This window comes from Lepisosteus oculatus, chromosome 14 (genome assembly GCF_040954835.1).
Source record: "Lepisosteus oculatus isolate fLepOcu1 chromosome 14, fLepOcu1.hap2, whole genome shotgun sequence".
Classification (NCBI taxonomy): Eukaryota; Metazoa; Chordata; class Actinopteri; order Semionotiformes; family Lepisosteidae; genus Lepisosteus; species Lepisosteus oculatus.
The window spans coordinates 48634603-48657161 of record NC_090709.1 but is presented as its reverse complement, the minus strand read 5'-3'; the positions used below and the strand labels follow the sequence as shown (position 1 = coordinate 48657161).

Below are 22559 nucleotides of genomic sequence, written 5' to 3'. Positions count from 1 at the left end.
CCTGTCCTAATAAAGCTTGTTCAAGCCTGGCCAGGCGGGCGGCTACTGAATCCTTTTGTTCAGCCTTTTCTAGCCCTTTCCCTCCCCCGGTGTTCTCATGGCACTTAGGACGCTGGGTGCGGTCCTGTGTGAGTGCTTTGGAACGGGGCTTAGCCAGCTCAGGAGCCTGTGCTCCTTCGAGCAGGGGGGAATTAACCCTGCTGGCTCTGACGGCGAACACAGTCGCTTTAACAGCTTTTTGCTCAGAGCGACTTTGGACATCATACTCCCAGGCCTTCTGCACGAATCTCTTAATATCAGTCATTTTCATGGTCTGTGCATCTGTATGCATTAAGATCATCTTTCTGACTGATGGGTGGAGATTCACAATGAATAAACCCTTGAAATGTGTGTTCTTTTTGCAACCCTCATCATTTCACCCTGCAAAATAAGTTCGCCTAAGTCTCTCGTAATATTCGCGAGGGGACTCTGCTCTCTCGTGCTTAATGTTAAGAGCGGCGGCTATCGCAGCAGTCGGGTCAATAAACGCACTGTATTCTTCGATAAGTGCTTGACAAAGCTGCTCAAAGTCATTACAGACTTCTTTCATCTGCCTAGCCATCCACTCATGTACAGCTCTGCTGGTAGTTTTCCTGACCAGAAACACTTTCTCCTGTTCTGTGGCGTTTGGCAGGTACTGCAGGTTATACCTGAGGTCCTGAATATAACTCTCGATATTATTCTCTGACACTGCGGGGTCAAATCTCTCTATGTCCTTCGCTAGCTCTCTCAGAGAATGGAGATTTATTCTCCTAGCTTCTCCGCTGACGGAGATATGGAAGAGATCGTGGTCAGACCTGTCGCTGCTAGAGAGAGTGCTTAATAGCGACTCGAATTCAGACCTTTTAGCAACCATCGTTAAACTTAAAGAGTATTACTTTTAAGTACGAAATCACAGTTTTACCACAGAAAACCACAAGATCAAGTATGCAATCAACCCGGTAGATCGCAAATGATCACAAAACAATCAAGCACTGCTTAAAGAGCAAGGGGAACTTTTTCTTTCGGCTTTCAGCACACTGTATTGTCGTGTATGAAACCCGCGGCGTTTTATATTGAATTATTCCGCTTGGTTGACTCATTTCAGTCTTGCCACGCCCGTGCCAGAGACGCCAAATAATGTAGATTAAGCCGGTTCATAGCCGTTTCAGGGACGCCAAATATGTAATCATAGTGGCTCTCTGAAGGCACCAGTTCTGTAGGGTTTGGGCATTTACTGAGACAATTATTAATTGTAGCAGTAAATCACAAAGTTGATTCTTTTGATGGCTTTAGAATCCAACCATGCGACATAACTCAAACAACGCGCACACACAGGTACTAATACACGAGGATACATTTATTAATACATAGAATATGCATATAAACCTAACAGATCTTATCGAGAGGGTTATCAGAATACAAAAGATATATATTCAATCAGTTACAAAGTGTTACACATATCAAGAGGACATACGTTCAGTATATCATTCATTAAGACCGTTTCGTAAAGTGAACTTGGTTACAACTTCTACATTAGATACTCAAACAAGTACATAACTCTTAGGAATTAAATTGATATCAACTGGTTTGTATAACAATTGAATTCTCGAAATGTAATGCATTGAAGTTGAATACTCATCCAATCTCTGGGGATTCAGATCTCCTGTGGGCACAAAGAAACAGTTGCAGGCCGTTGCTGTCCAATCCGCGCTCTCTGGCTCGGTGCCAGGCTGTGCTGTGCGGCTTGCGACGGTGCGCTGCTGATGCTCACTGTTGGCTTTAACTAGCAAAGTTTGTGCACAGGAGAAAAGATGACTGTGGGTCCCAGCAAGTCAGGAAGAGGACCGGTTCGTTCCTGATGAAGAGCTAGTTCTGAATAGTGATTCAGCTGTCCACAGTTCCGACCTGTTCACGAGGCCTGCTGCTGGTTACTCTCTGGCAACCTCCACTCTAGACTCTTAGAACAAAGGAAAGTTCTGGCACTCGGACACACTGGCCGTTCCGTGGTTGTCCGGGCTGAGTCTCAGGATGGTCAGGAGGCGCGCTGCGAGGATGTCCTGCCCTTGGGAGCCTTCTGCTCCTGGGCCGTCCTGCCCTGGAATTCTCCTTTGAATTCCCTTTAGAACAGTCTCCAGAATCCCTTCTAGAATCTTGCTGAATCTTGTTGAATCTCTCAGGCTCTCTGTGTTGCCTGTTTTTACCTGGAGGAACTTCAGCTCATTGATTGGCTGAAAGTTCCATGGGCATCAGAGTCCCACGTGGGTTACTCGGCCCTACCGGTCCCTGATTGGTTGATCAAGGTGAGATATGAGTCACTTAGTCCTGACACTTAGTAATGCAGTCCAGATGTCCATCTCGCACTCCCTAGACAGATAGGCGCCAATGGGTGACCATTGATCATGATAGCCAGGCTTAGCTAAGTGCATCCCCCTTTGGGAGCTGTCCTTGGACCTTAAATCACCTTGCATGAATGGTTTCTCTGTGGCTGCACCACAGAGATGAACAGAGAAATGAGGCCTAATTTGGGAAAGCTCAGAAACACTTAATTCTGTCTTATTATTAAGTCTCGCCGCTACAGTGTCTTGCATTCGTCACAGAGAGTGTATGTGACGTCACGGGCAGCAACTAATACTACTACTAGTGTATTCATTTTAACATTAGTGAGAGTACAACTGGTAGTTTTAATGGTAGTGTTCATAACAAAGTGTAAGTATTAATAACAAAGCGCTTGTTTGTTAATCGCGTCTCCACTCGTCCTTTGTTCTGAAAAGAACCTGTAAATGCTACAATATTCTTTACTCAGCAGCTTATTAAAAACAGCTCCCGTGATGTTCAAACCGATTTTTTACACAGAACACTGACACAGCTTTGCGTTCTGAATCTCTTTTTCTCGTGCGTTTATTTAATGTGGCACAATGCACTGGGATAAGGGTATTCTGTTCAAAAACCAATAGCATTTAAACCACAGCCCAGGTTCGATCTGTCTCCCAGAATCATCAGGGCGCACACACACACACACCCGTGCCGTTGAAGTGCTCTGCTTCATTTCTAAGGGCAACTCAACATTCACTCCTACCCCGAGTGCAGAAAAGACAGCATCCACAGCAACAACAGCTCAGGTCTCTGCACAGGAGCTAAGCTGCCCTCATCTCCTCTGCTCTGCGGCTCCTGCGGAGTGGAGTCCTGCCTGGAGCCGTGTTTGCAGGCGGCGGCTCCCCGCGCCCTGTCTGGGCGTCGTGTCCAAGAGCTCCTGGGAGGAAGAGCGAGCCCTCCCACTCGGGGGCTTTTCCACGGTCTGTGTGAGGAGGGGCGGGTGTGTCCAGTAGCTTATCGAGCGGAAGCCTGGGGCGGCGGAGAGCTGTGATCGTGCAGACCTTGAGGTGTCACCTCTTTGTCTGCTTTCCCGCCCCCCCTCCGCCCAAGCTCTGCTCCAAAGTAGCCCGGCAACCCCTCACACCTGCACGTGTCACAACCTAAGGTGCGGTCATGAGACACCCATGGGGTGTCGTTCTGTTCTTGCTAATTGTTTCCTGCCCGTCGCAGGCAGGAGTCCATGCGAGGAAGATGCGCTGGACAGAGCTCAGAGGGCGCAGCTGGGTGGCTTTCCTTCTGAGTTATGTTCCTGCAACACTCTCCCGCTACTCTTGGTGCGCTCATGCCACAACACAGGAAGGCTGGAGCAGGTGGCTGTGGGCTTTGCGCACTGCCGAAATAGCTCAGTTGGGAGAGTGTTAGACTGAAGATCTAAAGGTCCCTGGTTCGATCCTGGGTTTTGGCATTTTGTTTCATCGCGCCCTTTGTTCCTCTCTCCAGCGCCACCTGCCTAAAGTGACGCGTCCCTTTCTCAGCCCGAAACGCAAGCGAGAGACCAGCAGCAGTCCCTACAGGTTTCCGTAGTGTAGCGGCTATCACGTTCGCCTAACACGCGAAAGGTCCCCGGTTCGAGACCGGGCGGAAACAGCCTCGTTTTGCACGCTCCTGTACTTCACAGAGGTCTTGAGCGACCAGTCATTTGTTCCCAATGTATTTCCGGTGCCTTCGTGCACTCTTGTACCAAACGCACGTTCCTTCTGTACGCGGAGCCGATCATTTGCAATTGGGCTGTGCCGACAGACCAGGTCGAGCTCTGTCGGCTCAAAAGCAGCGCAGGACCTGCAAGAACAACAGAAAGATTAGCATCCAGCGGGGGCCTCTTAGTGAGCCCAAGAGCTCATCAAGAATCGGCTCCACCAACAGGGCTGGGCGCATTGTTCCATTCTCCGCCCACTCTCGGTGTAAACAAGTCCCTCCTGGTCTCTGCTTGAAATGCACTTTCCTGCGTTTGCTTTGGTGTAACTGGCTTCCCCTGCATGGGTGAATGTGAAGAAGATCCTTAGTAAGTCATTGAAGAAAACCGAGAAGAGGTCGGAGTGGCCTCTGTCGTTCATCAACGATCCAGTCAGGCAGTACTCCTCTGTAAAGCGCCGTTCGTTCACGTCGATTGGCTTTTTTTTGCCTTCATTCGTGCGAGTAGTAAAAGCAGACGCCCCTATTCTGCCGTGACCCGGATTCGAACCGGGGTTGTTGCAGCCACAACGCAAAGTACTGACCACTATACGATCACAGCGAGTTACCGAGACACACGCGGCAGGGCGGAAAGGGCTGTGCTCTCTTCGTGTGACATAATTCGGAAAAGTCCTGACGTTGCATTTCAACTGAGCCCCAGTATACATCGACCCTTCGACACTCTGAGTGACAACTCTCTTGCGTGTTTTCTCATATTTATGTAGTTTGCTTGCATGATGCCGGGAACAGCATGGTTGTTCGCTGCCATATAGTCTAGCGGTTAGGGTTCCTGGTTTTCACCCAGGCGGTTCGACTCGGTTTTGTCTCCTGCTTTCCAAAAGATCAGCACCGTGTACGAAAGAGCCGCATTAAAACTACTCGAACGTGCAAAACGTGCGAGAAGAGGGGGCGCTTGTTTCCAACCGAAACTTCTCGCGTGTGAGACGAGCTGATCATCGCTGTGGGAGGGTTACTCTGGTAGACAGGGCTGACCTTCGGCAATAGGATTTATAGTCTCCAAGATGATATTTGCACTTTCTGGAGAGGCGATTTTCTCCACTTCAGTAGCCCGATTTCGTCGATTGCGTGGAGAGGGCTGTAGAATGTGGCGCCGCCTTTCCTGCTCCGTCCATGACAGGCGTGCTGGTCTCTGGAGAGAGAGCACGGTCCATCAGCGCACTCCAATAAAGGCACTGGAAGCAGCTAAATCGCATTGGCGAAGCTCAGCGCTGGGCCGCTGGGCACGTCTTACCACCGTTTCCGTAGTGTAGTGGTTATCACGTTCGCCTCACACGCGAAAGGTCTCCGGTTCGAAACCGGGCGGAAACAGACATCTTTTGTCGCCAGGCACAAAAGGGGATTGGGGATTCGCCTAGCGCTGTGATCGAACAGACCCACTGGACCCACCTCTTAGTGTGGCGGGATCTGCACAGTGCATGTCACAGCGCATCCTGCTTTCACTTCAAGGCGCGTCCTGATGCACCCCAGTCTCCCGCGTGACAGGTGGGGACAGGTGACAGGTCCTATACTAACGGGGAAGACATCGCTCTCTCCGACCCCCGGCATCGTGTCCCGACCCACCGTGCTGAAAGCCGACGCGTGCTGTGATTCCTTTACGGAGCAGAAATGACAACCGAGGAGCCGAGAGATCATTTCAGCATTTCGCGTCTGAACGGAAAACACAAACGACCAACTCGGAATGACTTGCCTTTGACGCTTCTCAAAGCGTTCTTTGTGCATCGAACAGACCCACTCACCTCTTAGTGTGGCGGGATCTGCACAGTGCATGTCGCAGCGCTTCCTGCTTTCACTTCAATGTGCTTCCTGATGTCGAGTCGACTGCCGTGCGGAGGCTCTGAAAGCGAGAGCAATGAAAAGGTGCACGACGCTGTGAAAGAAAACAGAGAAGTGAAAGGCAGTCATTTCTCTAAGGAGGTGAAAGAAAAGCTACTCCCCGTCGGGGAATCGAACCCCGGTCTCCCACGTGACAGGCGGGGATACTTGCCACTATACTAACGAGGAAGACATCGCTCACTCCAACCCCCGGCATCGTGTCCCGACCCAGCATGCTGGAAGCCGACGCGTGCTGTGATCCCTTTACGGAGCAGAAATGACAACCGAGGAGCCGAGAGATCATGTCAGCATTTCGCGTCTGAACGGAAAACACAAACGACCAACTCGGAATGACTTGCCTTTGACGCTTTTCAAAGTGTTCTTTGTGCACGACGACTGCGCCGCCTAGCAGATACAAAGGGGTTGTACAACTTTGAACTAGCAAATGGAAGAGGGCTAAGCCCCCTCTCTTTTAGCCCAGGCTCGATCTGTCTCCCAGAATCACCAGGGCGCACACACACACACACCCGTGCCGTTGAAGTGCTCTGCTTCATTTCTAAGGGCAACTCAACATTCACTCCTACCCCGAGTGCAGAAAAGACAGCATCCACAGCAACAACAGCTCAGGTCTCTGCACAGGAGCTAAGCTGCCCTCATCTCCTCTGCTCTGCGGCTCCTGCGGAGTGGAGTCCTGCCTGGAGCCGTGTTTGCAGGCGGCGGCTCCCCGCGCCCTGTCTGGGCGTCGTGTCCAAGAGCTCCTGGGAGGAAGAGCGAGCCCTCCCACTCGGGGGCTTTTCCACGGTCTGTGTGAGGAGGGGCGGGTGTGTCCAGTAGCTTATCGAGCGGAAGCCTGGGGCGGCGGAGAGCTGTGATCGTGCAGACCTTGAGGTGTCACCTCTTTGTCTGCTTTCCCGCCCCCCCTCCGCCCAAGCTCTGCTCCAAAGTAGCCCGGCAACCCCTCACACCTGCACGTGTCACAACCTAAGGTGCGGTCATGAGACACCCATGGGGTGTCGTTCTGTTCTTGCTAATTGTTTCCTGCCCGTCGCAGGCAGGAGTCCATGCGAGGAAGATGCGCTGGACAGAGCTCAGAGGGCGCAGCTGGGTGGCTTTCCTTCTGAGTGACGTTCCTGCAACACTCTCCCGCTACTCTTGGTGCGCTCATGCCACAACACAGGAAGGCTGGAGCAGGTGGCTGTGGGCGTTGCGCACTGCCGAAATAGCTCAGTTGGGAGAGCGTTAGACTGAAGATCTAAAGGTCCCTGGTTCGATCCCGGGTTTCGGCATTTTGTTTCATCGCGCCCTTTGTTCCTCTCTCCAGCGCCACCTTCCTAAAGTGACGCATCCCTTTCTCAGCCCGAAACGCAAGCGAGACACCAGCAGCAGTCCCTCCAGGTTTCCGTAGTGTAGCGGCTATCACGTTCGACTAACACGCGAAAGGTCCCCGGTTCGAGACCGGGTGGAAACAGCCTCGTTTTGCACGCTCCTGTACTTCACAGAGGTCTTGAGCGACCGGTCATTTGTTCCCAATGTATTTCCGGTGCCTTCGTGCACTCTTGTACCAAACGCACGTTCCTTCTGTATCATCAACGATCCAGTCAGGCAGTACTCCTCTGTAAAGCGCCGTTCGTTCACGTCGATTGGCTTTTTTTTGCCTTCATTCGTGCGAGTAGTAAAAGCAGACGCCCCTATTCTACCGTGACCCGGATTCTAACCGGGGTTGTTGCGGCCACAACGCAAAGTACTGACCACTATACGATCACAGCGAGTTACCGAGACACACGCGGCAGGGCGGAAAGGGCTGTGCTCTCTTCGTGTGACATAATTCGGAAAAGTCCTGACGTTGCATTTCAACTGAGCCCCAGTATACATCGACCCTTCGACACTCTGAGTGACAACTCTCTTGCGTGTTTTCTCATATTTATGTAGTTTGCATGGTGGCGCAGTCGTCGTGCACAAAGAACGCTTTGAAAAGCGTCAAAAGCAAGTCATTCCAAGTTAGTCGTTTGTGTTTTCCGTTCAGACGTGAAATGCTGAAATAATCTCTCGGCTCCTCGGTTGTCATTTCTGCTACATAGAGGAATCACAGCACGCGTGTTAAAAGGAGACTGTGATATTCGGTGCATCTTGGATTAGACGAGATTAAAGAGTGAGTAGTTTTGTTTTTCTGTGATGTAATGGGACCAATGAAGAATGTGGCATTCAGACTAATGTGGAGTATTTGTTTCCTTAGGGAAATTGGCACTACCATATACTGGGCCATTAGGACCCATATGGACCGCAGGGTGAGCGCCCAGCGACAGAAACCAGACGGTACCGTGTGTCGGGCTCGGCCGCGAGCAGGACAATGACTTCACTTAAATGTTTAACTGATAAAACCCAAATGAACCAAACCTGTATAAATTAGTGGTGGAAAGGAGTCTTTTTATATAGCAAAAGGTCTCTGATCCTTTGGTAAGAACGATGGGTATATAACCCATTGTCCTCAATATTAGAAATGAATCCTTGAGCACTGCTGTTGTACCAACGGTCCATAAAAGCTTAACATTACCCTTTCTTGCATAAATTGTAGAACATGCCGTCACATTTCAGTTGCACCTCAGTAGCAGTTTGATCTATTATCACCCTACTCCCCACCTCAGAACCTTCGCTCTTCTTATTCTGGTCTCCTAACTGTCCCCCACGCCCATCCACACTGTATGAGTGACAAGGCCTTCGCCTGTTATGCCCCCAAGCTCTGGAACTCTCTCCCCAAGGATACCAGAGTCACCTTCCCTAAACTCCTTCAAATTCAGACTTAACACCTTGTTCTGTAGAAGAGCCTTTACTGAACTGGTTCCATTCTTTACCCCTCTGCTTCTACTTTCCTTAGTACCACCATCCATGGTCTCCTCTGTCTATTGGAATTGTGTTATCCTGTGTATTCTTATTGTAATTATTTCAAGTGCTTTGCGAAGCCACCTTTGGAACCATTATATAAAATAGTTTATCCTAAATCCTTGAAACTTTAATAGGGCATTGCAGTACGGCTAAAAATTAACAGTGTTAGTGGACCAGCAGGATTTGTGCAAATTATAGGTAGTCACAACGGGAGACTAGGATTCACTTGAAATTCATGACATGGGACACTGAAACAGGGGAGAGGCTTTGTGTAGTAAGCATTCAGTCTCAATCTACACAGTCTGTGCTGCTGGTAGAGGTGGTTGTGAACACCTGTCTTCCAGATCAAGTACTGGGATCTCCAGTTTCAATCCTAATACTTCCCGTGACTGTCCAATACTGTGAAACCAACACCCATAAGACAAGACCTCCAAGATTCTAACTGTACCTTTATTCACTGATGTTTGGGCACCAGAATTGTTCCTCTGCTAAGGAAGGGAAGGCCTACTTTACACCAAGCCCCTGTTGACAATTCCTTCCTTGTGTTTCTTTTAGTCAGTTTGTGCAGCCTAGAATAGGACATCAGATCTCACTCTTACTGGGCACTACAGTAGCAACTCACACTCCATAAGCACTACCCCTCTAGGAAACAGGAGGACTGCCAGTATATTGAACACCTCTGTCTCTCCCCCAGTAAAAAAGTCACAATGACATGTCCAAGGAATAGTGCAGCTATCTTCCCCCAGTACAACGCTTTATTACTCCAGCCATTTTCAGTCCTCATTGGCAGCAATACGGGAAGCATTCTTGAAAGGGGAACCCCCACAAATACTTCCATTGATTAATGGGTCTCACTTCCCTTGAATTCCTCCACCCCATTCAAACCTATAAACCATAAAGAAACAAGGGCAGGCAGAAGGGTCTTTCACAGCTTTATTGAGATGTTGCCATTACAAGGCAAGTGGAGGCAGGAGAGTCACAAGGGCCAGGCTGGAGCCTTCATTCAGGCACCTGGGGAGGAAGGAGAACAATCCAGCTACACTGCAGGACACCACCCCTACAGGAGCTCCTCCTGCCAGACCCTACCTGTCCACTGGCCAACATCTCCAAAGTCATCTGCTCCCGCCACATCCTCACTGGTGCTCTCAGCATCTTCACTGGAGCTCCGAGGGTCTCCTTCCTCATCCTCAGTCCAGTCAGCTCCCACATCCAGAGGAGCTTCTACTGGTGCCACAGCCACCCGACTACTGGTCACCAGGCTCCTGGTACCTGTGGACAAGCAGCACCCAGGAGTGAGGGATCTGCTATACCCAGAGACCCACAGTGATGCTACTCATCTAAACAGTCCCTTTGTCCAGCACGGGATCATTCCTCAGTTGTCCAAGCATGGTTGTCTCTTGGGCAGAGATGCATCCACAAGGGATAGAGAGCCAGACCCACCTTCATTCCAACTGCCAGCACACCTGGACTCACAGCAGGCACAGACCTCATGGTCACCATACAGCTCCTCCCACCTGGAGGAGAGGAGGAGGACAGGTGAGGCCTAAACCTGGCATGTCCCAGAGCACCCTCAGCAGGCTCCTTGCAGAAGTACCTCTTAGCCTCCCTGTTGTAGGTGCAGGACTTGGTCCCTGGTGTTGCTTTAGCAGGAGCCACAGCCATGACACAGTGCATGTACAGCTCAGTCACTTCATGCTGCAAGAGGGAAGGTTACAGCATTAAGGGATCAAGGCCAATAGAGGACAGAGAAGGACCTTCTGCCATCAGTGAAGGCAAGCTGGCAGCTCTAGGCACTACAGCTGCCACAGTCTGGTTCACATCTAGATCATGGATGGAAAAGCAGACAATGGATCAGTAGAGCAAGAAGGCTGAGCAGCCTTTGAGAGCAGTACCTTCCTGGACAGCTTCTTCTGGAAGAGGAAGGCATCAATTGTGAAGCGGAGCACATCCTTCTGCTTGGAGGGGACAAACCTGGACAGGCAGCCATCTGCCTTGCTGTCCACCATGCACCTGGGGACAAGGACAAGGATGAACCCCTGCAGGCTCTCAGGGCTCCTGCCCACCTCCCCTCCCAGAAGGGGCCGTACCCCAAGTTGTCGATCACGGGGAAACGGGGCTGGGAGTGCTGGTCTGGTTTCTCCGTTACGTAACACGAGTGGATGTACAGCCTCTGCTCTGCTGTGGCAAAGTAGGCAGTGGCCTGGAAGTACATGGGCTGACCCAGGAAGTACTCATCCTTAGGAGAGAGCCGGACCCAGCGGGCTGGAGAGAGAGAGGCAGCATTACACCTGCACACAGCACCCCCTGCAGGCAGGAGGAGCCACTCACTCAAGGAGCTTACAGTTGGTGGTGAGCAGCACAAAGCTGTGTTTGTTCTTCAGGTCCTTGAAGAAGGTCCTTCTCCTGGCCCACGTGGGGACATAGCCAACCTTGTAGGAGTAGTGGAACCTGCAGGACAGAGGGGATGAGGGGCATCTGGACACTTTCCTAGCGGCTTCTCAGCAGCAGAGCCCTGCCTACCTGTTGTAGGAGCACTTGACCGGCACAGAGAAGGGAATGAAGCGATGCACAGGTGCACTGGAGGAGGGCGGGGCATAGCGGAGAGTGTTGGAGTACACCAGGCGGCCCTGGACAACCTGCAGGGTCACAGAGGAAGGGATATTCCCAGGAAAGGCAACCCCGACACTGGCCCTACAGCTCACGTCGATACACTGCCTGTAGATGAAGACCCCCTTACCGATCGCTCCGTGCCGCACTCGTGAAGCCCGTAGATGAAGTAGAAGTAACTGCGTGTGGTTCGGCTGACGCTGCAGTTGCCCAAGGTCACCTCCGATGGCCGACAGCTGAAGCCGAACAGGAGCCGACTGACCCTCACGTACATCCTGCTGGAGTCGCACCACACGGCCACTCCTCGGGTGCCCCCGATGGCCGGGCGAGCCGGCTGCCGCCCTCGCTGGGGAGGAAACAGAACGCTCTTGATATAGGCGGGTAAGGGGCGGCTGCCGGCTTCGGGCTTCATCTTCTCCTTGTCGAAGTAGGGCGAGTACGCGTCTCTGGACACGGGAAGGCGGCGAAAGTCAGGAGCCAAGGACTGCGAGTCGTTCTCGCTTGCAGACAGGTCTTCGGAGGGCGCATCTGCCAGGTTCAAGTCCTCCAACTGGGCTGCGTCTTCAGGAGCCGGGAGGTCGGCCTGGAGCGCCAATTCCCGAGAGTCCCAGCCAGCCGGCCCGGCGGAGACCAGTGCGGAGAGCCCGGCCCCTGCGCACAGGCACAGCACAAAAAGAAAAGAGCGCATCACCAAATTAACGTCCCGCTAAATTGCTACAGAAGTAAAATAAATAAACCACCAAACTGTGTTGAAGCAAGAGAGCATAAAGTATGAACGCGGTGACTAGGTTTTTATACTGGCAGGACCTGCTACCACACCTGGTCACACTACCGCTCAATCAACACAATCAATTACATACAGAGACCCGGATTGTTCTCAGCGTCTAATTAAAACCTGCTTCCAGTCTGAGGCGGGACTCCGTGAAGCAGCCTGCACACTTTCCCGTGTGTATCTGAGCTCAGCGGAAGAGTTCCACGTAATTTCGACAGAATTAAATCACCCACAGGTGTAAAATTTGCTCAGATTAATTTATTGTTCAATTAGTTTCTAATTTACGAGGACAGTGTGTTAAACTCGCTGTCAGACAGAGTACGGAACATGCGACAAGTCCGTCCACACTTTCTTTTATCGAGGGGGCTGATCTATCAACACGTACCGCAATGAAAATAATTTTACTATTTTTCATGTGTAATTGCATGTCATATTAAAATATGTAATACAAGCATTTCTTTGTTTTCCAGTAAAGAAATACTGATCAGCTTTTGACATGATCTGATAATAATTTGTCTGATTTTCCAGAGATTGCTTTTGCTTCGCAGCACCGAGAACCTATGGAAGCCTGTTTCCGCCAGGGAGTAAAAAAAACGCACTATGGTATCTCAGAATTGTGACTTAGAATCATAGAATTGCGACCTAAAAACTCAGAATTTTGACTTTATCTCTCACATTTGCGACTTCGAAAAGCCCATATTTCATTGTCTGACCTTTTGTTATTGTAACGAATTCGGGTTCTATGGCTTGTGCCCTCGCCGCTCCCACCCTACTTCGTGCCTCACTCTATTGGCTCAAACCCAGGTCTTGCTAGCTAGAACCCGAATCCGTTACAATAACAAAAGGACAGACAATGAAATATGGGCTATTTCGAAGTTGCAAATGTGAAATATAAAGTCGGAGTTGTGAGTTACTAAGTCGGAATTCTGCGATACCATAGCGCGTTTTTTTGTAACTCCCTGGCGGAAACGGGCTTTCATACATTTCAATTAGTCTGATCAGTGTAGAACAAGTTAATGTAGAATTATTACTTTGTCTCTTGTTCGTATATAAATGAATGTCTCTGACAACTTAATGTTAGTTTTTAATTTAGTTTTAGTTTTACGATGTAGGTCAAACGTTGACATATGCACGAGTATAGGAAATGTCTCCCTCCTGATTCAGCTCATGCTCCATAGGAGAGAAGTGATTCCTCCTGCTTCTCGTACAACTATATCAGAACAGAAGCCCGTGTCACCCAGCTCTGATTCAAGAGCGACTCATATCTTTAGCCCCTTTTTTTATTCGTGATCCTAATTTTCTTTAGTTATGATAAATATTGAACTTTTTCTAAATAAAACGACAAAAATCAAACATGCAGGCAGACATTTTAAAAAGTATAAGGAGTTGACAGGGTGCCCCTTTGGAATAGTTGTCAGAAAATGTGAGAAAAGGAAACTTACATTACAAGCTCTCACACACAGCATTAGAGATTGGAATCTGATTGGAAAAAAAAAAACTACCCGTCTCCCCAGCATTTAACGGTGCTGTTGTTTTTATTTTACATATTGTTAGCATTTTAATTAATTGTTAAAAGATTGATACACAAATCGCTAAATAAGAAAACGTAAAAACCCACCAAGGAAAAAAAAATCCTCAGTTATCGTAAATAAGAAATACCAAATTATCTCCTAATTACGAGATAGTAACTGTATCATATGTGTGTATGAACAACCTATTACATTTGCAATGGCAGTACCTACAGGCTATCGAAAGGTTTGCTGGCACTGTGGGTTTAGTGTTCCTGACAATGTGCACGCTGAGAAATGCGCACGGACTGACTTTCTTATCGCAATGAAAATGTTACTGCTTGTACCTCATGTAAACACAGTTTTAACCATTAGCACACTCATATATATCCTGAATCAAGAACGAATGTGACCTGGAATCCATTGTACCGCTTCAAACTGAAAGTCAGATATTTAGTCTCAAAACTACATAACTCAGGATTTTTTTTTTTCCCTTGATGGCAGCATTGGCTTCTGTTATTTAGATTCAACCACTGAAGAGGTTGGTTTTGTGTTTTTAGCTATTGAACATAACTGGTAAGTTTAAGTCAATTCTTGTTACCCTTTCCGCTCGAAAGAGCTGTATTAATTCCGGCGCACCTGTCTCCACAGGAAAGTTATTGCTGCCCTCAAACCAATGTACTGCAGCTTGTGGCCACATGTTCCTGCTGTCAGCCTGTGTTACCATGTTAGACATATTACTGCTCCAGTACAGTAGTAAAAGAGGAAACGAATGCAAACACTGTTTAGGAAAAATACACACGTCTCAGGCCTTAACCATGACAAGGATGGGATTTGAACCTAGACGAGCAGAGCACAATGGATTAGCAATACAAAAAGTGACTCTTGTTTAATTTTCTTTTCGCTTGCTCGATTTGTAGTACGCTCCTCAATCCTTACAACCGATAAACAAAACGGCTTCATGTGCCCCATCGTTCTGCTGCAGGTACGGTTTGTACCGTGTATTAGGCGAACCCGAATAAAATATTTCAAATATGTGAAGAATTTCATGAAACCTGAAAAAAGAAGATCACAGCCAATGTCAGCAATTCGGAGCCTGTAGCAGCTTCAACAGAGTGTATTGTGACACTCTAACCACGTTGTTGCTATTACTGCTACTTCTGCTGCCGTTGCTTTAAACTCTACTCAGCGGGCAAGTAAAGTTGTACAAGAAATAGACTACTTTGAGCCGTCCAAATTCCATTATGTGAATTTAAGCTTTTTGTTTATTAATAACAGCATTAGTAATACAATGCGTGCTCAGAAACCTTACTTATTAGCTCATGAAGCAATAGTGTTTCGACAATTTGAGGTCTTCAAAAAGTAAACGCTGAAGTTTTTATACTTCCTTGTGAGCAGATCACCTTTGATATAGAAAAGGAAAACTTACTCCCCTGTTGCTTTTATTGCAATATCTGAATCGAGACCCAAGCGCTAAGAAAGCTGAATAACGCAAAAGTCATAAACCCGATTTTTATGTAGATACACATGTTCTAATGCACCCTTCATTACAAGACAGTCTATTTCTCGAAAGCGTGTTATGTAAAAAAGAGAAAAACGAAAATATATGGATGACAATATTTAAAAGCTGAAGATTTTACTTTTGAGAAAATGTCATTTTATGTATCTAGACGCTTTTTAACCACTGCTTTTAGAACTTTGCTGTGCTTCCTGAATCATTTTCAGTGTTATAAACTGGGCGTGGAAGTAGCGATCACTTTGTAGAGCAGTTGATAGACTGGAGCTGTTCAGACTACTCTTATTATTCCTCAAATGCTTCCATCATTTTTCTTTCAGGCTAGGACGCGAGTGTGTACATGTGTTTGGTTTTCGTTTCACTGATTCTCATTGAAGATTTGTGAATTAACAAGGAAAGAATCAGTTGCCTCGGAAAGCAGAAGGTTTGGTTCTCAACGATCTTGAAGACACGCCCATGTAGAGCAGCGTGTGATGATTCGTACTATAAAAGACCAAGTGCTCAAAGTGACGTCTGCGTTTGCCGTTGAAACTTTTAATCTCGGGCGCACTTTTAGAAAGCAAAGGTAGAGCAGTTGTGTTGAATCACACTATGATAGCTGTCAGCAGAGTGGCGCAGCGGAAGCGTGCTGGGCCCATAACCCAGAGGTCGATGGATCGAAACCATCCTCTGCTATGTATTTTTTTATGCACGATTGATAAGCACACCTTCAGTTTAATGAAGTGCATTAAAACTGATTTTTCTCTCGTGTGTATGCAAGCTTCACACTTACGGTACTCTTTCATCTTTACCAATAGCAGAGACCCAAATGTATCTTTGGTTGTTCTGCGATCCTTGATAGTTTCCTCAAATCCTTCAAATGAACATCCATATCAAACCAATTGTGTTTATATATATGACAATTAAGGTACATATTAAAAATATCAACGCACATTTGTATAATGCTCATTTAATAATAATTGTCAAAGATTGTCAAGTTCTCCAACAAATGAACAAATGATCCACAAATGATGATTAATCTCTTCTTGAATATAATCTCAAAAAAGAACCATTAAGGTTTACTAAGATCAAAGCTTAATCAGTGTATTTAGTTTAGCTTGCATCATAGTAATTGAGCAATAAAGTCTGTCCTAATTAAAGAGTACCCAAAGTTTGAAAGTACAACATAGAATAAGAGTACCTTTAATTGCTCTAAAAAGATTTGTGTCTCCCAGGCACCTCTTTTGTCTTTGATCTTTCTGGTTTGTGCCAGCGAAGTTGAATTCCATCATCAGTTAATTTGTCTTAAGTCTGAAAATCAAATTATGACTGAGCTTAGACATTTCTCAAGCGAGTTTTCACTCAACGTTTATTTACTCAAATATTTAGTATCAAATGTACTACTGTAATCCTTAGATTTTAAAAGACAATTTAGCAGTTTTACACCTTGCAAATTCAGTGGTTAACAAGGTATCTTTAAGCTAAATTTTGTGGATATTTTAACTTGATCAAAGTAAAAATGTAATGTAAAAACATTTAAAAAATCTATAAGCAATACCTTAACAACACTGTGAACACACTTTCTTTGAAATCATTGTTGCCTACTCTCCAAAGTTGGTTTATCTGGAAATAATATTATATTAGAAATAATATTAGAAGCTATTTTTACTACTGGATCTTCACTAATCAACTAATCAGACATACCCATTACACATTTTCACATTTTAACTCCACTTTTCTGCAGTATTTGTTAAGTCCTAGAATACAAAGTGGCAATATTTCAAAGTTCAAAAGTTGTAGTAATTTCTTAGAACATGAAGCTTTTTATAAAACACTTTATTTTGGCATTAAAAAATTAGCAAGATTATACATTATAAACTAAAAATAAGAATGTATGCCAGAGATGGATCCTATTAATCAGATGTAAGCTGTCATATAATGACCTATCTGTAACCTATAATACTAGTAGTGAATATTTTCTACACCACAGAGAGAATATAATATCATACCAGTAGGTTTTGATTGTCCATGTTGTCAAGGACTCACTTGTGTGTACAGGACTCTTCCATTGTGCTCAGCCTCTTGATGTGGAATTGGGAGTTCACCAGTTCTGTACACTTTCCCACATGCCTCAGTTCATCTCTGATCTCTATCAGGAGACCCAATCCCAGAAACTCTGAAATCATTCCCATTTTGTATCAGCATTTGTAAGGAATTAGGTCAGGATTTTTTTTACACTATTGTTATATTAGCATCACTGTAGTGTTGCTAATGTGCTACATGCAATTTATAATCCTAAAAATGTAAAATTCCCACATTTGTAGTTGATTTTGCGTGATCTTCACCTTCACACTATTTTATATGCCATTTATTGCTTATTAACGTACTATTTTTAATCAAAATAATATTAAGACCTGTATGTATTCAAATAGTATTATCATTATTTATACTTACGCATCAAAAGACGATTGCTGAGAAAAACATGACAGTATTTAACCTAAATGGCAAACAACAAATATCAGCAATGCATTGTGGTATATAACCAGAAAAGATGCTGTGTTAGATATGTTTTCAATTTCAATTATATATGCATTTATTAATGTTGTCAATATTATTACGGTTGCAATTTAACCATGGTGAGAATCCCTGCCTGTCATACAGGAGAGTGGGGTTTGATTCCTGACAGGGAGCTAAGGAGCTTTTTCTATGACCTGTTTACAATTTAAACTGTAGTGTGAGACACCTTTCTTCTACAGAAATCTATTTTTTAAAAAGGAGATGAATTAGTTATAACAACACAAAACATCAAAGTGAAGTTGCTTTTCAGCAACTCCTTGGCTACATGGGAATTTAGTTTTTTTGACAGCAGGGTCATTTGCAAAATTAAACAAGGAATTGATTCACTCCTGTGGAATACTGTATAAAATGGAAGACCGGTTTGATATGGAAACAACTACACACATTTTAGTTTTTTTTCCAATTGTACTCCCATCAAAGTGACATAAGAAAAGTCATTGTCAGAAGTGGGATATGAAAACAAGCCACCAGGGGAGACCGATGTAATAACTTCACCAGAAATATATTGAAAACAAATGGGCTGTCACTAAGGAAATTCATAGAGAAATACAGGTCCCACCATAAAACACCGTAAGGAGTGCAAAACATGTTAAGTTATTTCTGTACTTCATCAGTGTCGGTAAAAGAGGCACTCAAGGACACAAAGACTCTAGTTTGGGATTCAGGCTGAGAAAGGGAAGTGTGACTTTGGACACAGGGCATTGCAGAGAGGAACAAATGGCGCAACGAAACAAAATGCCAAAACCAAAATGCCATTGAACCAGCGACCTTTAGAGCATCAGTCTAAGGTTTTCTCAGCTGAGCTATTTCAACCTCCGTGTATGATCCAACCTCTGCTGTCTGCAGTAGCCTCCCAAAGTTCCAGCATGAGTGCACGAAGAGGAGTGGTAGAGTGTTACTGCAACGTCATTCAGAAGGGGAGTGATCCAGCTCAGCTCTCTGAGGTTTGGTAGATACATCTTCTTCATGAGTAATGTAGGATCAACTTCTTCAGGCTGGAGTAAGGGCTTGCATTTCGGCAGTAGTAACTGACTGAGTAGTGACTTCTAGGACCTCGTCTTATCAGGTTGCTATGCCATGTTTGTCAGTTCTGCTGAAAAGACCTGTCTCTAGGAAATTTAGGAAGCATAAGAATGACTATCTGAAAGATGACATGATCTGCTGGCTGTTTGATGTGATCATGAATGACACAAGAAATTCGAATTCTTGCAATAAGACAAAACAAGATCCATAAAACGCTGGCAGAAGTGCAAAATGTGAGAAGATAAAAAGACACCTGTTTCTGCCCGATTTCAAACAGGGGATCTTGTGCATGTGTGATGAACGTGATAATCACAATATTACAGAAATGACAGCAGCATTGAACAAGGCGAGACATAAAAGATTGTTAATTCCCTTCAAATACTCACAGTGTGTTTATTCTGCTGTATTAATTTACTGTGCTCATCCGGCAGTTACAAACCTGTTACCTACACACTGTTCCCAGAGCTGGATAGGTGACTCCACATTCTACAGCTCTCTAGCAAAAGAGTCAGACTACAGAAATGGAGAAAATCTCCTCTTCAGAATGAGGAAATATATTCCTGAGAGTCCTTTCTCGAAGTTCAACACTCTCTGCAAGTCACCCCTACCCACCTTGCGCAGTGTAGTGGTTATCACATTCTCTTAACACACCAAAGGGTTTCAGTTTGAAAGCGGGCGAAAACAAGTGATCACTTTTTGCACATTTGTTACTGCTGAGGTTGCTTTATGGGTCTATTTTCTATACTGTGCTGATCAATTGGAAATCAAATGGCAAAAAAGACCCGTTCCCACACCTAAGGTCAAATATTAGGAATCAAAACTGCTCGAGTTTATGGAAGCACACAGCTTTATCAAGATTTCCAAGTGCAAGATCTTTTTATTCATAAAATACCCTATTTATGTTGTATGAGAAATATTAATATTAATACAGAATCTTTTTTCACCAAATAAATGGGCTTCCTGACTTCAGAAAGCCTTCTAGACAAATACTAAAAGAGCAAATATTCCATTTGGTAAATGAAATGAAAACACATACCCTACCAAACCTTGAGTACAGGCCATTCAGGGTGATAATACAAAACCATTTATAATTCAACAAATAAAACCTGTCAACTGGTAATCACCACTTATCATAAAAAAATAAGTAGCAATACACAGTAGGGGACTCTTGGGTGCAAGTTAAATCCATGCAAGAAGGGGGTTTAGTGTTATATTTCCAAATCAGATATGCAAATGAGAGATCTGGCCCAGCCAATCTCAAAGCTCCCTTGGTCTGGAATGGAGCTGCTCCCCTCTTCTAGTTATTCACACTGGAGTTAGGTTACATATTAGCACATTTCATCTAACAGTTGCTCCAGAAACAAAAACGTAAACAAATGACCTGGAATGTTACCACACCTATTAGAATGTAGTTCAACAGATAACTTGTAAACCTTGTCATAAGATTTTTTTTGTTCTACACAATATACTTTATTCCGCAAAAAAAAAAATCTCAAAAGGAACATCTCACACATATTAACACTCCATGTAATAAAAAACAACGGCGTAACGGAGATTGATTGTCCGTTATCAATCTTTGCAAGTGGGGGCGGATTTGCGCAATTAAGAGAGTCCCTCCAAACCTACCACTCGCTATTGTCCTTTAATCCCTGTATAGGGCCCAAAGTCCTTTCCAGCGCTCCCTCGCCGTGGGGAAACCCCATTTGGCGACTAACGCTTCGTCCTCCTCCTGAGGTCCGATGGGCTCCCGCAGCACCAGACAGAGGTTGCAGTAGAAGATGCAGTCGAGTTTCAGGGGGAAATGTGGGACATCTCGACCCCCTTCCTTGACCGGCTGACACATCCGGTTTCTCGTGATGTACTCGTACTTGCCGCCCCAGACGAAGCCGAAGATCATCCCTTGCAGCGCTCATCTGAGTCTGGCCGACAGCGGGTACACCACCGCCAGGTAAACCAAAGCCGGCAGGATGTCTGCTTTCAACACCATCACTTTCCTTGTGTAGGACAGCGACCGCGTTTTCCACAGACCCAGCTTCGCGTTCACCTTGGCGATCCTCTCGGTCCAGTTGTTGGTCTCGTTGTCCTGGCTCTGGAAGGAAACCCCCAGTATTTTGAGGGGCTCCGTGCAGAGCTCGAGACCCTCCGGCGCCGTCGTCCTGTGCTTCCAGGGCCCGAAGAACTTCAGTTTGCTCTTTCGGCGGTTGAGCTTCGACCCCGAGGCTCTGGAGTATTGCTCCATGACCTGCAGGGCCCTCCTCAACCCCCTGTCCGACCTCAGGAACAGCGTCATGTCGTCAGCGAACTGGGAGATCTTCAGGGTTTCCCCCACGCCTCCCGGTATCTCCAGGCCGTCGATGACAGGGTCCCGTCTCACCGTCTCTGCTAACGGCTCTTGAAGAGCAGGTAGATGATGCCCTCCCTCATGGTGTCTCCGAGTTTCCCCCGGCGGAAGATCTCCTGCGCCACTTCCACCAGATCTGCCGCCAGGGTGTCCCAGAAGCAGGTGTAGAGTTCCTTTGGGAATCCGTCCGGCCCCGGCACCTTGCCATTCTCCATGGACAAGAGCGCCGCCTTCAGCTCCTCGGCCGCGATCGGACCCTCCAAGTCCTCCCTCACCTCCTCCGGTACTCGTGCCTTCAGCTCCTCCAGAAAAGCATCGGCTGCCTCCACCTCCGTCTGCTTTTCTGAAAAGAGCTCCGTGTAGAAAGCGGTGGCCGCTTCTACCTTGTCGCTCTCGTCCAGCACTTCCTCTCCATCTCCTCGTCTCAGGCCTTGGATCACCCTCTTTTTCTGAGCTCCTCGGACCTGATTGAGTTTGCGGAGCCTCTCCTTCAGGTCCCGTGCCTGGGCTGAATTGAAGGCTCCTCCCCCGTTAGCCGAGCTGTACTCCTCCTCTAGTTGTCTCTGGAGTCGTGCAGCTTCCTTCCTCTCCCTGGCCGCCTTCCATCTGCAGTACGTCTGCGCCAGGGTTCGGGTCCTGTCTTTCACCGACTCCCACCATTCCACCATGGAGCTGTAGCCATCTCTCAGATCGACCCAGCTCGCGTAGTCTTTACGGAACAGTGCCTTGAAGTCGTCTTCCTCCAGTATCTCCCGGTTCAGCTTCCAGTACCCACGACCGAATGCCGGCAGGTTGGTGTTAGCCACCACCGTCAAGCGCTCGTGGCTGGAATACCACTCCGGGGACACCGTCGCCGACTCCAGAGAGCAGGTCGTGTGCAGAAAGATGTAGTCCAGGCGGCTGCACACCCCCCGGGAGTTTTTCCCGTCGTTAGGGCGGCACCGTCTGAAACCGTCTACCAGGGGGAACTGCTTGAGTAGCGACTCCAGCTCTGCCGAGCTAGCATCGCTCCCCTTCTCCCGGTCGACGTTGAAGTCCCCGCCAAGCACCACCTGTCTGTTGGTGGTGCAGCAGCTGGCCAGGTCAGCAAACACTTCCTTCCGGATAGAGGGTTCCGTCGGAGCATAGACGTTAATTGCTCTCAACTTCTGCCCCCTCCAGTCGATGTCTGCGACCAGGATCCGGCCCTGCACCACCGAGAAGGAGGAAACCAGCGTCATCTCTGGGTTTCTGAGGAGGATTCTCACTCCGGAAGAGTGGACCCCTCCTACGCTCCAGCATGATTCTCCCTTCGTCCATTCCCTGGTGAATGTCAGCTTGTCGCTTTCATCCTTCAGGTGGACCTCCTGTAAGAAACAAACTGAGAAAGACTTTGAGACCAGATCATGAAAGACTCCCCATCTTTTCACCGGGTCTCTTAGCCCTCTCACGTTAGTTGTTAGAAAGGTAAGTTTCACA

At 46.9% G+C, this 22559-nt stretch overlaps 1 protein-coding gene and 7 non-coding genes across 8 annotated transcripts; 5 read left to right on the top strand and 3 right to left on the bottom strand.

Annotated features, from left to right (window-relative positions):
* The first annotated feature begins 3726 nt into the window (after positions 1–3726).
* Positions 3727–3799, top strand: trnaf-gaa (transfer RNA phenylalanine (anticodon GAA)). The gene has a single exon. It is a non-coding gene; the product is annotated as a tRNA-Phe (tRNA).
* Positions 3800–3908: 109 nt separating this feature from the next.
* Positions 3909–3981, top strand: trnav-aac (transfer RNA valine (anticodon AAC)). The gene has a single exon. It is a non-coding gene; the product is annotated as a tRNA-Val (tRNA).
* A 1340-nt stretch (positions 3982–5321) lies between these two features.
* On the top strand, positions 5322–5394 carry trnav-cac (transfer RNA valine (anticodon CAC)). Its single transcript has one exon. It is a non-coding gene; the product is annotated as a tRNA-Val (tRNA).
* Positions 5395–6015: 621 nt separating this feature from the next.
* trnad-guc (transfer RNA aspartic acid (anticodon GUC)) lies at positions 6016–6087 on the bottom strand. The gene has a single exon. It is a non-coding gene; the product is annotated as a tRNA-Asp (tRNA).
* Positions 6088–7111: 1024 nt separating this feature from the next.
* trnaf-gaa (transfer RNA phenylalanine (anticodon GAA)) lies at positions 7112–7184 on the top strand. The gene has a single exon. It is a non-coding gene; the product is annotated as a tRNA-Phe (tRNA).
* Positions 7185–7293: 109 nt separating this feature from the next.
* Positions 7294–7366, top strand: trnav-aac (transfer RNA valine (anticodon AAC)). The gene has a single exon. It is a non-coding gene; the product is annotated as a tRNA-Val (tRNA).
* A 2331-nt stretch (positions 7367–9697) lies between these two features.
* LOC138242759 (zona pellucida sperm-binding protein 3-like) lies at positions 9698–12129 on the bottom strand. Its single transcript, XM_069198314.1, has 9 exons — positions 11516–12129; positions 11299–11414; positions 11120–11226; positions 10866–11040; positions 10671–10788; positions 10373–10473; positions 10219–10292; positions 9865–10047; positions 9698–9789 (listed from the first exon to the last, which is right to left on the bottom strand). The coding sequence occupies exons 1-9, from the start codon at positions 12071–12073 to the stop codon at positions 9782–9784; spliced, it is 1440 nt and encodes a 479-aa protein (XP_069054415.1). The 5' UTR covers positions 12074–12129; the 3' UTR covers positions 9698–9781.
* A 7582-nt stretch (positions 12130–19711) lies between these two features.
* LOC138243757 (U7 small nuclear RNA) lies at positions 19712–19767 on the bottom strand. The gene has a single exon (XR_011192375.1). It is a non-coding gene; the product is annotated as a U7 small nuclear RNA (small nuclear RNA).
* Between the last annotated feature and the right edge of the window lie 2792 nt (positions 19768–22559).

What these genes read in the sequence shown, in the direction of transcription:
- LOC138242759 (XM_069198314.1), bottom strand. Translation starts at nt 12,073, where the DNA reads ATGCGCTCTTTTCTTTTTGTGCTGTGCCTGTGCGCAGGGGCCGGGCTC. An exon ending in TGTGCTGCTCACCACCAACT is followed by an intron (nt 11,041 to 11,119) that starts GTAAGCTCCTTG and finishes CTCTCTCTCCAG; the next exon opens with CCCGCTGGGTCCGGCTCTCT. An exon ending in TACAACAGGGAGGCTAAGAG is followed by an intron (nt 10,293 to 10,372) that starts GTACTTCTGCAA and finishes CCTCTCCTCCAG; the next exon opens with GTGGGAGGAGCTGTATGGTG.